General features: G+C 40.8%; 1 protein-coding gene across 2 annotated transcripts in view; it reads left to right on the top strand.

The window, feature by feature from the left end:
* The window catches only part of LOC133453072 (low-density lipoprotein receptor-related protein 8-like), a 196,729-nt gene that overhangs the window by 110,918 nt on the left and 67,782 nt on the right, over positions 1–18,029 (top strand). For both annotated transcript variants that reach the window (XM_061732927.1, XM_061732926.1), the window contains exons 5-7: positions 8,150–8,539; positions 13,954–14,076; positions 17,326–17,448. In XM_061732927.1, coding sequence (XP_061588911.1) covers positions 8,150–8,539; positions 13,954–14,076; positions 17,326–17,448 — 636 coding nt within the window. The remainder of the gene's footprint in view (positions 1–8,149; positions 8,540–13,953; positions 14,077–17,325; positions 17,449–18,029) is intronic.

Here is an 18,029-nt window from a genome sequence, read left to right as displayed (position 1 = left end):
GTATTTTTTGGTTTATGCCCAAAAAATGAATGTTTTGTTGGACACGAGAATAACTGGTGCCATGTTTCTGCCTTTGAATATGTTTAAAGGTATGAAAACATTAAAGTTTTCAGTTATAACTGCATAAATTGTCTATATTTCATTACTTTATATACTTTCTTGGGGTTACATTCACATAAAATGCTAAAAACCAAATTCTCAAAAATTAAAAAACAAAAAAGACAGAAAATGGAAGAAATAAAAACGGAATGTGGTAAAAAATTAATTTCATTCGTCCTCTGTTTGCTGCCCTGGATCTGTTTGGTAATTCTGACCCCCGATGTTTCTGAAAGCAGTTCTATCAGCATTCTGGGAGCTGATTGGTCCTTACAGCATCATTAGCTGACAATACTTGCTGTTGAATCTCAATATAATACTAGTATTAATATGTTGCATAACTACAGTCATATAATTCATGCAACCGCTCAAAAAACTGTTTTAATAACACTAACCCAAATGGATATTGGAATCGAATCGAATCAATTCGTGATAATCGATTCTGAATCTTAGGAATCGGAATCGAATCGATTCTTGACATGTGAATGGATCCCCAGCCCTGCTCTGCACAGATTACTGGGAGAGAAGGATCTCTGTGGAGCTTTTTACGAGCGGTTGTAAGGTCTGTCCATGTCAGCTGGTCTGATGTAATAACTCACAGGACAGTCAGATCGTAGCCTCCTGTACTGTCTGTTTGCGGTCCGATCGCAGTCCCCTGGACGTGTCTGATCATGTCCTTGGTTCTGGAGGTGTTGGGCCGCCTCGTGTCCTCTGCATCACTGAGTACCCCCCCTCACACCATCTCCTCCTCCTCACAAAGGACGTTAGAATATAAAACAGGTAAAATACAAGAAAATATTGACGGTGGCCAAACTAATTGAAATCACAGGTCGCACAAATGATGTTGGTGACGTTTCTGTTGCATAATGTGACGTTCTGAAGCCTAAATCTCTTGGCCGGAGTTTTCAGAAATTATCGTTTTTGGTGACTTTGAGCTTCGTTTTCGTGTAAACGAACGGCCAAAACGCATGAAAACGCCACCGTTTTTGCTACGTGTAAACGGGGCCTAAGATTGAAAACAACCCTGCATCTGCTGAAGTGGTGTGGTTCTCCTGTAAAGCCCCGTCCAGACACCCAGCTGCCCCCGGTCCAGCTAGAGAGACGTCTCTGCTCACCTCAAAAACGCTGGAATACACTTCCTGGATGTTACTGACATCGTATGATCGTATTAGATGAGTGGTCACGTGTGATTTGATTTTAAGAAAAGCAGTTACATGCACACACAACTGACTCAGTAACGTCAAGAAAAAAGCCAACTCCCTGACATATAAATAAGGGACATCAGCAGGGCAGGCCAACCCGATTGTCTTCACCTTTCCTGGCGTGGTGAATTCTTTTAGCTCCTTTTTTTGAAAAAATTCACCACGCCAGGAAAGGTGAAGGCAAACGGGTTGGCCGGACCTGCTGATGAGGTGTCCCTTATTTATTATTCAGGGAGTTGACAACCCTATATCTGCAAGATGTTGACTTGATCATTTTAATTTATATTGCTGATAAAGGTATGACTGATATTTTTATTTTTGACTGTTACTCCTAGAAATGAAGCTAAAACATGGGGAATTTTAGCTAATCGGCAACTTAGTGTTTGCCCAGAGTGAACTAGTTGTGGCTGGAATTACAACACCTGCAGACAGATGTAGAAATCCCCCAGCGAAGCAGACTGACAGACTCAGCCCGGGTCTGCAGTGGGACCACACTGACTCTGGGGGAGGTTTTAAGATGCGTTTTAAGATGTGTGACATAGCGGTCACATCACACTTGTGGTTTCCACATGAGAACATGCTAATGCAGATGTAGCCCAGGACTCTGCATGCCTCAGTTATCAGGTTACACGGTAAAGATCGTGGCAGCGCGCGTGTCGCTTGTTTGAGAGGGTTTTTGAGTCTGCAGCGTTGAATCCAAACAGAATTGTCTGTGCAGATGAGCCCACGGTGCACATGGATGTCACGATGGCGTCCTCATGTTTGACTAAACCAAAGAGAGGACATAAACCTGAAGTGCATAGATAAATCCAATATACCCCCCCCCCCGGCCTTTACTTTAACATCTATGAACTATGGCATGTTAGATACATGGTTTATCTTACTAAATTGAGTAAGTATATTGCTTCTGCTGCAGACAGGCGCTCATTTTTATCAAATTAAATTGAAATGGTATCTTATGGAGGTAGATTAGTGTCTTAATTATTCAATCAAAAAAAAGATGGCTTCAATCAACAAAAAAAAAATCACTTTTTGAAATTGAACAATTGAAGTTACATTTTTTTTATTGAAAATATATTTTTTGATTGAAGCAATCTTTTTTTTGAATGAATAATTAAGACACAAATCTACGGCCTCATGCGTCTCAGTTAAGGAAAACGGCTTCAAGTACAGAAACGATTCAAATTCACAAACTCAAAACGAGGTACAAAAAGAGGAACGTGGTGCAAATGAAAAAACGTGCTGCAAAAAACAAAGACAAATGCAGCATCATCATCAAACGCGCTGCAAATAGAGAAACGATGCAAAGCACAAACCATCTTCAAAAGAAAAACGCTTCATAACCGGTCACTACAACCGGAAGTGCTCCAAACCTGCAGGGGGCGCTCTCGGCGTAACAGCTCAATGGACAGACACACGGGATGTAGAGAGAGACCGAACAGCTGACTGAAACGTTAAAATATAATAAAGAAATGTCTCGTAATGTGTAGCGTTGTACAGTGATATAAACCACATTATATCACATTACCGTTCCCGCTGTATGTTTACACCATGGATGTAAACACTGTGGTTCAGTTAGCTGTTCGGTCTCGGCCGAGAGCGCCCCCTGCAGGTTTGGTAACCGGTTATGAAGCGTTTTTCTTCTGAAGATGGTTTCTTGTTTTATATCGTTTTGTGCTTTGCATTGTTTCTCTATTTGCAGCGCTTGATGATGCTGCATTTGTCTTTGTTTTTTGCAGCACGTTTTTTCATTTGCACCTCGTTCCTCTTTTTGTACCTCGTTTTGAGTTTGTGAATTTGAATCGTTTCTGTACTTGAAGCCGTTTTCCTTAACTGAGACGCATTAGGCCGTTGCAGTGCGTTTGGCCCTTGTCGGCCACCGTACAAATCTACCTCCATAGTGTCTTTCTATGCAAATGTACAATTCAATTCAATTTTATTTATATAGCGTCTATTACAACAGAAGTTGTCTCTAGGATCTTTCCAGAGACCAGAACATAAACCCCCAAGCAATTATGACGTAAACATAACATAAATAAAGGCAGGTAAAAACTCCCCTAGTGGGAGAAAAACCTGAAGCCAAACAGTGGCAAGAAAAACTCCCCTTTAGGAGGAAGAAACCTGGATGTAGGTTCCAGGTTCCAGTGTGGTCCGGGTTACCTCACCTCTTTACAAAAAGCAGCTAGCCTTATATAAATCCTCCTCCGCCTCTCTCCCGTCACCTGCCTGCACCTCAGCCCCGTCTCTGACGGCTGGAGGGGAGAGTGGAGGTGTGAGCCGTGGCTGCAGAGGTCAGCCGTGGGAGGAGATTCATTTGACATATTTGCAGCCTTTGGAAAAGCCATCTTGACATATTGTATACCTCTTCAACAAACTGCAGAGCAGCAGCATATTCTTCAACCTCAAAGTCGACTTCATGCTATATTTTAAACTACTGCTGATCAGTATGTCAGTACTAACATAATATAACCAATTAGGTGCAAATGGGACAACCGTCCTCTAGTTATAGTAGACGACTGCAGTTATGATTAAATTAACCTCCTTCACGACATAAAAATCAAACATCATACACTGCAAAAACTCAAAATCTCACCAAGAATATTTGTCTTATTTCTGGTTAAAATGTCTCATTTTTAGTCAGAAAATCTCATTAAACTTAAAACAAGAGTCATTAGCAGAAAAATAACTTGTTATTTGACAATTTTCACCTGATTCAAGTAAGTTTTCACTTGAAATAAGTAGAAAAATCTGCCAGTGGGACAACATTTATCTTCTCATTACAAGCAAAAAAATCTTGTTCCACTGGCAGATTTTTCTACTTATTTTAAGTGAAAATCTACGTGAAACAGGTGAAAATTGTTGGTTTTTGCCAGTGATGAGTCTTATTTTAAGTGTAATGAGATTTTTTTGACTAAAAATGAGACATTTTAACTAGAAATAAGACATCTTCTTGTTAAGATTTTGAGTTTTTGCAGTGTAGCAAAGTGTCCTGCCATGCACACAACTAACATTAATATACGCTAAATGCCTTAAAACCATGGATGCAGAGGGGGGTCCTGTGTGCCATCCTCTGCTGCTGCACCATGTGGGTGTTTTTGTGTGCTTGTAACGCAGATATCAGGGTTTAACTCACTCACTGGTCCCAACATGACTGCCAAAGATCAGCAAAGCAGCCAAAGTGGAAACAAGTGTTCTGGACGCAGTTCAGTGAAATGGTTTATGTTCATTAATATTCAACAGGCTGCAGCTGGTTCTCGTGGGGGGATTTAGCTACTGCTCCGGTTTTAACTTGTTTCCAACTCTGTCATAGTTTGACACCAAATATTTAAGGGCGTTCATGTACGCAAGTGGCCTGGATGCATTGATGGGAGATGATTTTTCCACTGGGGATGATAAGAAAATGTAGTTCCAGTGGGATCTGTTGGAGCATCTGCTGATGAAGCTGGAAAAGTCTCTCAAATAACAGGACCAGCCCAGCGGGTTGAGAAGTGTCTTTTTTCATCAGACGTTTCAGATTTTGCCACAGCTGCTTGAACAAAAACAGGACATTAACTTTAAAGTCATTTCATGTAAGAATACACATGTGAATGTGCAGCATTTTGTTTGTCTGAGTGTTTTAAATGAAACATGTTGTTGCTCCGTGCCAGTAAGTGACAGAGCGTCTACTGAGCAGCAGTACTTCGTTATTGTACTTAAGTAAGATTTTTGAGAATTTATACTTTTATTGATACTTTCATTTTTCTGTACTTTTACTTTTACTTCGTTACATTTTCAAGGAAAAAATCGTACTTTTAATCCGCTATATTTAAAATTGGACACGTCGTTACTCGCTACAAATTAAAATCTTACATTAAATGAAAATGTAGGCGTGAGAACAGCACAGCGGGGGCTGATTTATGGTTCCGCGTTACACCGGCGCAGAGCTACGGCGTAGGGTACGCGGCGACGCACACCCTACGCCGTAGCCTACGGCGTAGGGTGTGCGTCGATTTAACGCGGAACCATAAGGCGGACGGGAAGGAAGGGGGGCGAGTGAATTGCCCGTGATTGCCCGGCGGCGGCTCCATGACGAGACACCTGGGGCGGACGGGGAGACACGGCCTCCCCGAGAAGGAGACGCATCTCCCGGGGGAGTTGTGCTGCAGAGGCGGGCCAGAAAGGCCGGAGGAACCGCCGTTGCGTCGAGGACCGATGAGGACTGAAGCCTGAATTATCGGTCCGTGTTAAATCGACGCAGAGCCTACGCGGTAAGGTACGGCGTTGGTGTAACGCGGAACAATAAATCAGCCTTGAGCGGCAGCCGCGGCGTGTCCATGGTCACCATTCTTTGATTCCACCCCTTCTAAGGTGGTTTTGGCATTTAAAAGTTCAATCAGTTGAAGAGTCTCCTGTCAGCCAATGGGGTACAGCAGCAGTGATGAGCAAAAGGAGTAATTAAAATGGGGTAATGGAAACAAACGCTAAAGGGGTCAGAATAATATCACCATTATGTAGAGTTGTAAGCAAATTCTTGGATTCTTCATTTCTTTGCAATCCTTTTGAAAATGATTTTGTACTTTGAATTTTGTACTTTGTACTTTTTACTTTCTACTTTTGTACTTAAGTACATTTTACACCATGTACTTTTGGTACTTTATTATATTTAATTTGAGGTACTTTTATACTTTTACTTAAGTAATTTTCTTAATGGGTACTTTTTACTTTTACTTAAGTAATTTTCAAGCAGAAAATTTGTACTTTTACTTAAGTACAATATTTTTGTACTTTTTCCACCTCTGCTGAGCAGCCCCATAAGGGAATGGACCATGTTCTTCTGCCAGTCACTACAACACAGTTGTTCTGTGGTCCAGTGGTTACCGTTTACAACAGCTTGAAGGGTTGCATCATGCTTGACTATATTCACGTTTAAAAGTCAACAGCAGGTATTCTCTCTGAGAAGCACTTGGCCCCTTAGATTTCCTGAAATTGCAGCACATTTCCTTCCTTTACGCTGCTGAACAGCCCTGTTCACACAGAAATTATTTAAAGTTGCCAAAGGGAGGAAAGAAGCTCCCCTCGTTCCTCGTCTTTGCTCGTTGAAGGAGATACATCTATAAATAGCCGGGTTTTTGCATCACGGCCTGTGGATGCAGCACGTTCTCAGAAAGTAAACAGCGCCGTTCTCCAAACTTTACGCTCATTTGTGGCCAAAGTGACGGCTTTTGTTTGCGTCTTCTTCCACCAGCGTGTTTTGTTGCGTTTCGTTTTTACAGCCAGAATCGTTTTGTTGGGAGGTTAGTCCCAATTATCCTCTCCGCAGACCTAATTAGGGGCCGAGCACTTACAGTGCGAAGGCTCTATTGTATCTGTAGGAATTTAGTTTTTTTTCCTCGTTTTTCTTAGTATTTTTATTTTCCCGACGAAATGAGGCCCTTTTCCCCCCTAAACGTGCCCCAAAAGTCACCAAATTTTGCACGCAAGCCAGGCCTGGCGAAAGATTTTATATTTAATGGTTTGCATTAATGGGCGTGGCCTAACGGCTCAACAGCGCCCCCTAGAAAACTTTGTGCCTCAAGCCCCACAATACGGTTTGACGTACATGCATGAAAATTGGTACACACCTGTATCATGTCACAACTTAAAGAAAAGTCTCTTGGCGCCATGGCCGAAACCGAACAGGAAGTTGGCCATTTTGAATTAATCGTGTAATTTTGCCGCAATTTATGCCATTTCTTCGGCCGCTTCTTCGCCTGAACCGTAACGTGCACCCAGGTGTGTTATACATAAAAATGTGCGTCTCCATCCTGCCACACCACGCATTACTTTTCTCAGTAAAAAGCGTTACCGTGGTGACAATAGACGCCAAAAAGCGCGCCCACCCTTCATCTGATTGGATGTGATAGTTCCTACTTTCTGCCATAACTTTTGGATGGTTTGACATAAAGACTCGTGGGTGGTGTCATCGGACTCGGTTTTGAGTCCTTGACTGTAATTGGTGCAAATTAGCCCCCCCGCCCCTTGATCTTATTGGTCGATATCTGATAGTTCCTACTTTCTGCTATAACTTTTGAATGGTTTGATATAGAGAGTCGTGGCTGGTTTCATCTGCTAAATGTCCAGGCCTGAAGAATCTACATGCAAGTCATACAAAGCTTCCACTGCAGCCTGAACGTGCACAAGGGCGCGAGGGCCCGTTCATCGCTGCTTGCAGCTTTAATTGTCCCTTGCAGTCAGTGCCTGTCTAGTTTGGTGGCCGATCCGAACCAGACAGCGGACAAGTCCGCAGATCAACAGGATAGGGATCAGCTGGTGCTCTGGTCCAGTCAGAACCGCCTGCAGCCAAACAGGCCCCAGAGCCTGCAGGGGAGAGGGGACGTCAGGAACCAGCCCCTCACAATGCACTGTCTGTTTTGTTAGGGCTAATTATAATGAATGAAGCTGTTAAAGCTGTCAGTTACCGGCCTGCTGCTGCAGTCCCTACACCGTCTCACGTCCTTGAAAGACTTTTCCTGGATGAAGGTAAATGTTTATTGACTCTACAGATAACCTGTTTGGTTTTAAAGGAAAAACACATACTTTAACATTTTGTATTTTCAAAAACTAGTGAACAACTACAAAAGCTGTTTTTTTCTTAAAAAAATTGTCATTTTATGACTATTTTTTGACTCTCACAGTAATACGGGACAAAGTGCGTCCCTTTTCAGCTCAATACGGGATGCATACTTTAGTTTATGAATACGGGACGATTCCGTATTTCAAGGGACGGTTGTCAACCTTATGCAGATACAGAGTTGAGCAGGAAGGAGGTAAAAGACGTGGTGGTTCATGTCCGTTCATGCTTGCGCTTGTTTTCTCCCCTCTGCCCCCCCCAGACGCCAAGGCCTGCCCCAGCGGAGAGTTCATGTGCGGCAACCGCAAATGCCTGGCCCCCGTGTACGTGTGCGACGGCGACGACGACTGCGGAGACGCCAGCGACGAGCTGAAGTGCTCGTCCCCGCTGACCTGCGGGCCCAACCACTTCCGCTGCAACACCTCCGAGTGCGTGCCGCTCATGTGGAGCTGCGACGGAGACCCCGACTGCTCCGACAGCTCGGACGAAGGGCCGGAGCGCTGCGGCGGCGACGGCGCCCTCTACCTGCCCAACCACAGAGCCAACTGCACGCTGGGAGAGTTCCGCTGCGCCAACGGGGAGTGCATCCGTCTGACCTGGAAGTGTGACGGAGATCCGGACTGCAAGGACAAATCTGACGAGTCGGACTGTCGTGAGTGTCTCCTTGTCTTACGTCTCTTTGTCTGCCTCCCCCCCTTAAACGCTGTTTCATGTTCTCTCTTCCAGGGCTGGGGATCCATTCAAATGTCAAGAATCGATTTGATTCCAATTATTAAGATTCAGAATCGGTTATCAAGATTTGATTCGATCCGATTCGTTTTGATTCCGATATCGATTATATGACTGTAGTTATGCAACATAGGAATACTAGTATTATATTGAGATTCAACAGCAAGTATTGCAGCTAATGATGCTGTAAGGACCAATCACCTCCCAGAATGCTGATAGAACTGCAAACAGAAACATCTTGTGGATCAGAATTACCAAACAGATCCAGGGCAGCAAACTACGGAAGAGTATTAGGACCAGGCAGGAGAAAAATAAAAATAATATTTTAGAGGAGGAAGATTTTTTTTTCATTATACACTTCGAGAAAAAAGTCGAAATGTCGAGAAAAAAGTCGAAATGTCGAGATTAATGTTGAAATACAATTTCAAGAATAAAGTCGAAATTTTGTGAATAAAGTTGAAATTTCGAGAATAAAATTGAAATACATTTTGACTTTTTTCTCGAAATTGTACTTCAACATTAATCTCGACATTTCGACTTTTTTTCTCGACATAAAGTCGAAATTTCGAGAATAAAGTTGAAATACATTTCGACTTTTTTCTCGAAATTGTACGTCAACATTAATCTCGACATTTCGACTTTTTTCTCGAGATTTCGACTTTTTTCTCGAAGTGCATAATGAAAAAAAAATCTTCATCCTCTAAAATATTATTTTTATTTTTCCTCCTGCCTGGCCCTAAAACTCTTCCGTAGCAAACAGAGATGGATGAAATCGGTTTTATTTTTTCTATTTTCGGTCTGTTTCGGTTTTTAATTTTTGAGAATTTGGTTTTTAGCATTTTATGCAAATGTACTCCCAAGACAGTATATAAAGTAATGAAATATAGACAATTTATGCAATTATAACTGAAAACTTTAATGTTTACCTTTAAACATATTTAAAGACAAAAACATGGCACAAGTTATTCTGGTGTCTAACAAAACGTCATTTTTTGGTCATAAACAAAAAAATACCAAAAGTTTAATGCAATGATAAAATAAAAATCGATCTTGAAACATACAAATCGATTTTTAGGAATTAATATGAGAATCGATTTAGAATTGGAAAATTGATTTTTTCAACACAGGCCTTCTCTCTTCAGTACCGTCTCCTCAGTTCTCACATGAGTTGAAAGGTTTTTGTGGGGGTGAAGTCTGTCACAAAGTTCAGTTGAACGGGTCCTCTTCACCATGGAGAGATCTGGACTCAGCAGTTCAGCCTGATGGGCCGTTTGTGCAGAAATGATTTTCTCTGCTCATGATGCTCAACGGTTCATCTCAGACTCAACGGAGGAGGGAAAGTCATGCCAAAACACTAATTCAAGCTGAAGCAGGAAGACAACAAGAGAAACACTTCTTAAAAATGGTCAAATGAATTCAGAACACAGACTTTTTTAGTTGTTTTAAGTTTAAAAGGTAGTTATTGTGAAAAGTACATAAACTTTCTGTTAATATCTTAACCTGAACGATATATTCAGTAATGGCAAGTAAAAGAATGGGATTTACTTTGAATTTAATTGTTTTCTGCATTGATTTGCCATAAAATATGATCTTATATTCATCTTTGTTACAGTAATATGCAAACTCAGTGTGCTAAGGCTGACAACACACGATTATAATTCATTGTGCCTTTATTTGACATACCTATTTAAATATTCACAATGTCCACTCATGCAGCAGACTGATAACAAATGTATTTGGAGTAGTTTGTGCACCTTAATTATGGCATGAGTATGGAGTGTGAATGAGACGTACCTTCATTCAAGACTCATAATTATTTTGGTCAACATGGAGATCATGATTATTTAAAATGTTTATTCACTAACGTTTGCAGCCTGTTGAACATGACATTTCTACAGTGACCTTAAATTGAAAAGTAGTTTTCATGCACTCATATATGTAAGTCCAAGGGGTTCACATACTTTTTCTTGCCACTATAGATTTATTGAATGCAGAACGAGAGTTTCAGGTGTGCCCCGTATTTTAGCATGTATAGCGGTTTAGATCAGGGGTCGGCAACCCAAAATGTTGAAAGAGCCTTATTGGACCAAAAACACAAAAAACAAATATTTCTGGAGCCGCAAAAAATGAAAAGTCTTGTATAAACCATAGAATGAAGGCAAATGGCGAAATGTCGAGAAAAACATTTGAAATGTCGAGGTTAATGTTGAAGTACAATCTAGAGAAAAAAGGCAAAATGTCGAGAAAAAAGTCAAAATTTTGAGAAAAAAATTGAAATGTCAGGAAAAAGTCAAAATTTCGAGAAAAAAGTTGAAATGTCAAGATTAATGTTGAAGTACAATCTTGAGAAAAAAGTCGAAATGTAGAGAAAAAAGTGGAAATGTCGAGAGAAAAAAGTCGAAATGTCGAGGAAATAGTCAGAATTTTGTGTAAAAAGTCGAAATGTCGAGATTAAAAAGGAAAGGAAAAAGGAAGAAAAAAGAGAAAAAAAGGAAAAAGGAAAAAAAAGAGAAAAGAAGGAAAAAAGAAGAAAAAAAGGAAAAAAAGAAGAAAAAAAGGAAAAAAAAAAGGTCAATCATTTTTGAAAAAGCTCCAGGAGCCACTAGGGCGGCGCTAAAGAGCCGCATGCGGCTCTGGAGCCGCGTGTTGCCGACCCCTGGTTTAGCACATTTCCCTGTGTTGTTAAGGTTGGTTCTCTTTTTTGAACGTTTCTATTAAAGAAGGTATTTCTGCTGATAAATGCTGTGTGCAGACTGGACCTAGTGTTAGGACAGGTTTTAGCCCTGCAGCTCCTCTCACTGAGCCGGAGTGTGAACCTCAGACTGTCCCCCACATGTTCATTACCTAGATGTGCGGCGCACACATCAAACATCAAACACACCTGTCACGGCGTGGGCCGCCACACAGCCAGCCGTTAGCACAGATTGATGTTCTGTTAGAGCCCATTCATGAACCACTCCCATTCCTTTCAGCATGTCCATACACTTCTACTGTACGAACAGTCCTTTTTCACACAAATACACATTTCAACGTGCTGAAAGTAAATGTACCGTGGAGTGTTGTGGTCATGTGGAGGGAAAAAGAAACCTGAAATCATGACAATCAAGTGATTACATCCCAACACCAAGGTTGTACTTTTTACAGAATAAAACTTGTAACACAAGATATGAAGTCAGAGGATAATTCAGCAAGATACTTTGACGACAAAAGTAGTTTCTTGCATATTCTTTCAAGGTCATCATTGTAAAGATAATATGATGCTAAATTACCACTTCACATTATGTTGAAAATATATCTTTATCGTAATATTCCCAATATCAATATCACAATATCAGTAGTGCAACAACAATGGAAACATTGCAGTAAATGGTGGACTATTACTTTCCAAATCCCACGCATTTACGCTCTAATGTGGATAATGTATTGGCTGGAGACATGGACTCCAAATTTTTAAGTATGTTGATATATTACATACTGTAGGCCTGTGTTGAAAAAATCGATTTTCTGATTCTAAATTGATTCTCATGTTCATTCCTAAAAATCGATTCGTACAATAAGATCGATTTTTTTCATCATTACATTACAACTTTTTTTTGTTTATGCCCAAAAAACGAATGTTTTGTTGGACACAAGACTAACTGGTGCCATTTTTTGGCCTTTAAATATGTTTAAAGGTATGAAAACATAAACATTTTCAGTTACAATTGCATAAATTGTCTATATTTCATTACTTTATATACAGTCTTGGGGTTACATTTGCCTAAAATACTGAAAACCAAATTCTCAAAAATTAAAAACCCTAATACACCGAAAATTGAAAAAATTAAAACGGAACGTGAGAAAAAATAAAAATGATTTCATTTGTCCTCTGTTTGCTGCCCTGGATCTGTTTGATAATTCTGCTCCACACGATGTTTCTGAAAGCAGTTCTATCAGCATTCTGGGAGCTGATTGGTCCTTACAGCATCATTAGCTGCAATACTTGCTGTTGAATCTCAATATAATACTAGTATTAATATGTTGCAGAACTACAGTCATATAATTCATGCAAATGCTCAAAAACCTTTTTTAATAACACCAACCCAAATCAATATCGGAATCGGATCAAATCAAATCTTGATAATCAATTCTGAATCTTAAGAATTCAAATCTTCTTCAAATCGATTCTTGACATTTGAATGGATCCTCAGCCCTAATATTACAAGTAATTTCCCCAGTTCAGTCGTCAGCTAAGACATCTCATAGCACATGCTTTCCTAATATCGTGCAGCCTTTGAGTTAATTAATTAAAGGATTGAGTATTTCCTTTGTGAGTCCTGTAAGTACAGTTTAATGCGATGCTGCATGTTCTCATTTTCAACACTTTCCCTCATTCTTCTCATAATATTATGACTATGGCTTCATTTTTCTTCTTAAAATGATGCCTTTATTCTCATAGTTTTGTAATATTTTTTAATATTCTCATAAATGTATAATTTTCCCTTCAAAGATTTTGATCTCTAAAGAACTTATATATATATATATTTTTTTAATTCCCTTAAAGTGGCCCAAAAATGCTCTTGTGCAGGCGTTATTGTCTTGTTTGATCAAGATGCTTCAGACGCCAGTAGCTGGCTGTTCTCATGGATGTCTCGCATACGTATCGACAGATTCCCCGGCTCATAACTAACACACATAAAGACACCACGCAGAGAAGGCTTTCCTCGTCTATTCTCTCTGCAAAAGTTATGAATTTCCATGCGTGTTAGCGGCCGTCTCCTCTCAGTCCTGCTCGTCTTGTGATAGCACTAAATCACACCCACAGAGTCACGTATATTGGTTTTTAGAGGGGTTTAGAGACGAGTTATATAAGCATCCTGGGCTCTGGTGATGAAAAGCTTGTCTGTAGCCGAGATATTAATGAAATTTAGTGGGTCCTCCTCGTGCAGCTTTTCCTTTTGGGTTACTATATTGAAAAACATTCATCACACGACCTCAGGTTGATGCTTTCCATCTTTGACAGCAGCCAACGCAGGAGGTGGATGAGTATGGAGAACGTTGTTCCTCAATATTCCTTAGTCCATGCATATTTCAAAGCAGTGACACTTTTCAATTTTTTAACAGAGAAGTGAGTAGGTTTTAGTATGATACAGTTTTTAAAAAGTGATGCGTTAAAAGTCTTTGTTGTGTCAGACAGGCCACAGGAGCGCGATGTTGGCTGCATGGCGATTAAAGGGGATTTGAAATTCTAATTTCTTTCTGTTTTACGTGTTTGTGCCTCCCTCCCTTGTAAGTGGCTTTGGATAAAAGCGTCTGCTGAACGAGTAACTGCAACTGTTTTGTCTGCGCCTCTCAAAGCTCTGCTCACATGTCGTCCTGATGAGTTCCAGTGTGGGGACGGCTCCTGCATCCACGGCACCAAGCAGTGCAACAAAATCCACGACTGCCCTGACCACAGCGACGAGTCTGGCTGCGTCAACGGTGGGTTCCTCCTTCCTCCATCCATCCTCCTCTCTCCCACAGCCTCTCCATTCCTTATACCTTTACTCCAGCTGCTCCCCAGGAGAAATACTGTACAAAAAGAGTCTGTTTGTAACAGCTAGAGTCTGGATTTGTGGGAGAAATAAAAGGACATTTAGTATAATCTAGACCAGGGGTCTTGGACCAAAAACACAAAAAACAAATATGTCCAGAGCCGCTAAAAATGAAAAGTCTTGTATAAGCCTTAAAAAGAAGGCAAATCGTGAAATGTCGAGAAAAAAGTTGAAATGTTGAGAAGAGCTGCATGCCACTAGAAACAAATACGTTCTTTTCTTCCTTACTGAAAAGCTCCTCTCTTTCAATATTTCATTTACATACATGCATTACAAGCAATATACTTGGTACTTCATGAGCTTGCCATGCTTCTTAGATTCCCCTATTTGGCAGGGTTTGGCTTCCCAAATGCTGTATATAGAGGGTCTGCATTGATGTCATTCCCACCGGACCAGCCCCCTTACTCACACTGAGTGGTAAAAACAGCTGCAACTAGTCGGGGAAACAGTGGAGAAGACGGGATAACAGCCGATTATCGGCTTAAATTAGCGTCAGTTGGACTTGACAGTGACCCGTACAGTTACCCCAAGAACCAGTGGTCCATGGACATTAATATTTGGTACAGTTACCAAGAACCAGTGGTCCATGGACATTAATATTTGGTACAGTTACCAAGAACCAGTGGTCCATGGACATTAATATTTGGTACAGTTACCAAGAACCAGTGGTCCATGGACAATAATATTTGGTACAGTTACCAAGAACCAGTGGTCCATGGACATTAATATTTGGTACAGTTACCAAGAACCAGTGGTTCATGGACATTAATATTTGGTACAGTTACCAAGAACCAGTGGTCCATGGACATTAATATTTGGTACAGTTACCAAGAACCAGTGGTCCATGGACATTAATATTTGGTACAGTTACCCCAAGAACCAGTGGTCCATGGACATTAATATTTGGCCACGAATCCAGTTTCCTGATATTTATATGTACTTAATTTCTACACCGGGGAAATACACGAAGCAAAGCTTGAAGGCTTACAAAAGTCTTGATGCTTGGTCCGACTTCAAGGCAGGATTTGTTGTAGAAATTAAAGTGATGAGGACACTGAACTTTATGATTTGACCGTTTAACGTTAGCTACCCAAAAATGCAACATTACCTGATACAAAATGGGAACCACAAATCCACGTTTCGGTGCCTGGAATCCAGTTGTTTCTGTGAATTGCAGCGATCCATTTGTCTCTCTTAAGCTTATTTTTCGTCAGTCTGTAAAACGATAACTCTGATTTCTTGCTAAATCTATGAGTACAGTCGATCGCACAACAGTTCTTTCCCATTTTAGATGTTTTCCAGTTGCTCAAACTGAAAGTTTACGCTGTCACTCAGTCTTTCTGACACTCAGTCTTTCTGACACTCAGTCTTTCTGACACTCAGTCTTTCTGACACTCAGTGGGCGTAACCCGCTGTGAAGTCGCATCTGTGACGTCATGCGCATTCCCTCTGTTACCCGTATCCCTGCATGGGTAGGAATAGCTTTATCAGAATCAGAATCATCTTTATTGGCCAGGTTCGAACATTGTCCAACAAGGAATTTGACTCCGGTAATTCCTTGTTGGACAATGTTCGAACCTGGCCAATAAAGATGATTCTGATTCTGATAAAGCTATTCCTACCCATGCAGGGATACGTGTAACAGAGGGAATGCGCAGGAATGCAATTATTCCTGGGTGACCTGATCAGTCATGGGTATATATTGTGATTATTGTGCAAATTGTATGTATATTATATATATTATAAATGTAATAGTAAATATATTCTAAATCACTGTAGTCTATGAGTGTATATATAGTATAGTAGTATGAGTATATTATAATGTATGAGTATATTATGATATGTAATATATTTATACTTCTATAAATAGAGGTATGGGTATATTATAAATTATAAAGTCGTTGCAAACTATTTTGCTCAAAAGTGGATACAGATCTGGTGATAGTAGCAAATATTGTTACTTAAGATGTGGATAGTTTTGGTTGGTTACTTAATCTTTTATTTTTGTTTCAATTTATTATTTCAGGAATTCTAGTGAATGTTTCTCACCCTTTTTGAGTTGTATTATTGTTCTTTTGTATGTCTATGTGTGGACCCCAGGAAGAATAGTCTTCCCATGGTGAAGACTAATGGGGATCCTTTTTAATAAACAAATAAACCTCGGTAACAACTGTGGCATCCGAAAACTGCAGGGGACACTTTTTACCGGATAGTGAGCAAGATGACAGATGGCACCGATCTTCCGTTTACAACACAGGAACACGTTTGAAGTAAAAAGACGGTTAAAAATGCAGCTGTACTGCGGCTGGGATCTGGTACGGCGATCAGTGAAAGCGTAGTACAGTGGTAATGGGGGGGGGTTCAGGCCGTTGCCTGCTGCTCTGTCTGTCTGTCTGTCTGTCTGTCTGTCTGTCCAAAGCCGCTGTGGCAGCAGCTCCTGCTCCTCCTTTCAACGTTTCCCTCGTCAATATTTCAAACTCATACATGGTGGACAAAAGCAGAAGATGTCTGGTTTTGATTTACGGCTGGGGTGATGTAACATCACAACAGGCCTGGATGTGCGAGGGTAATATCAGTGAAACAACACAGATCCAGCCCACACGCCGCGTCGCCTGCTTTTGCATCACCGTGACCTAAAATCCCCATTTCAAGCCATTAACAGTGATGGCTACTATAGAGGGAGCTAATTACTGAATCTAATCATTCTGAGTGGCTTAACCTGCTCACCACAGTGTGGATAACGTGCAGTAATAAAGAATAAGAAAAAGAATTGCTTTAATAACACCCGTTATGTCACCACTTTCACAAGTTCTACCTCTTTTGACTGATGCATAATTTACCAGCCACCTGCAAAATTTATTTTTCAGGAAATTAAGCCCCGCTATGGTAATATAATAGTAGACTGAAAGTGAAATTTAGTTTTATGACTTTATTATTCTTTATTAGGGGTGATAGGTGTTATCTGGGTGGGAAGTATTACTTCTGATACAAACTGTTGGCAGGGGTAATTTCTGCAAATGAGCTGAGATATTGAGATATTGAGATATGGAGTTTGGCCTTAGTTGAAGTGAGTCGGTGTGCACGGATGCATGTTCTCCAGGTTTGTAGTGATCCGGGCTCTGCCTCTCTGTTCCAGCCACCAAATGTGAAGGACCCCTGAAGTTCCAGTGTAAGAACGGGGAGTGCATCGACAGCTCCAGAGTCTGTGACTCCATCAAGGACTGCAAGGACCGATCAGATGAACCCAAGAAGGAGTGTGGTAAGATGGACTGTTCTGCAAAAACTTGAGGAGACTCTTAATTCTCTAAATGTGCAGAATCACCGGGAAAGACACGGGTTGCTCGGTAGACACCATGGATGGAATCGTTGTTCACTGCAAAAACTGAAAATCTTAACAAGAATATTTGTCTTATTTCTAGTGATGCACCGATTGTTCGGTAACCGAAATTGTTCGGCCGAAAATGGCAAAAAAACCACTTTCGGTGTTCGGTGGAATAAGTGGGAAAAAAACCGAAACAATTAATAACGGCGTTGTAATATAAGGAAATAGACTGGCCGCTCCCGTAACTGTTGCGCACCACATAAATAGTTGGCCAACCAAAAACTAACCACATAAGAATTTGACCTAACATTCACCAGCAGGTGGAACCAAAACAACATAAACCAATCTATTACAGGTGCGTTTAGATGAAGAAATCAAACAGCGAAGAGCTTGGAGTGAAGTGGTGCAAACATGTCAGCAGTGTGGAAGCATTTTAGAGCGGCACAGAATAATACAAGAATGGCTGTTTGCAATGAATGTTCTGCTCAAATATCTAGAGGGGGCACATCTGCAAAGTC

This window comes from Cololabis saira, chromosome 10 (assembly GCF_033807715.1).
Source record: "Cololabis saira isolate AMF1-May2022 chromosome 10, fColSai1.1, whole genome shotgun sequence".
NCBI classification, from domain to species: Eukaryota; Metazoa; Chordata; class Actinopteri; order Beloniformes; family Belonidae; genus Cololabis; species Cololabis saira.
Note: the sequence above shows the minus strand (reverse complement) of the source record. Positions and strands in the feature narration are given on the sequence as shown.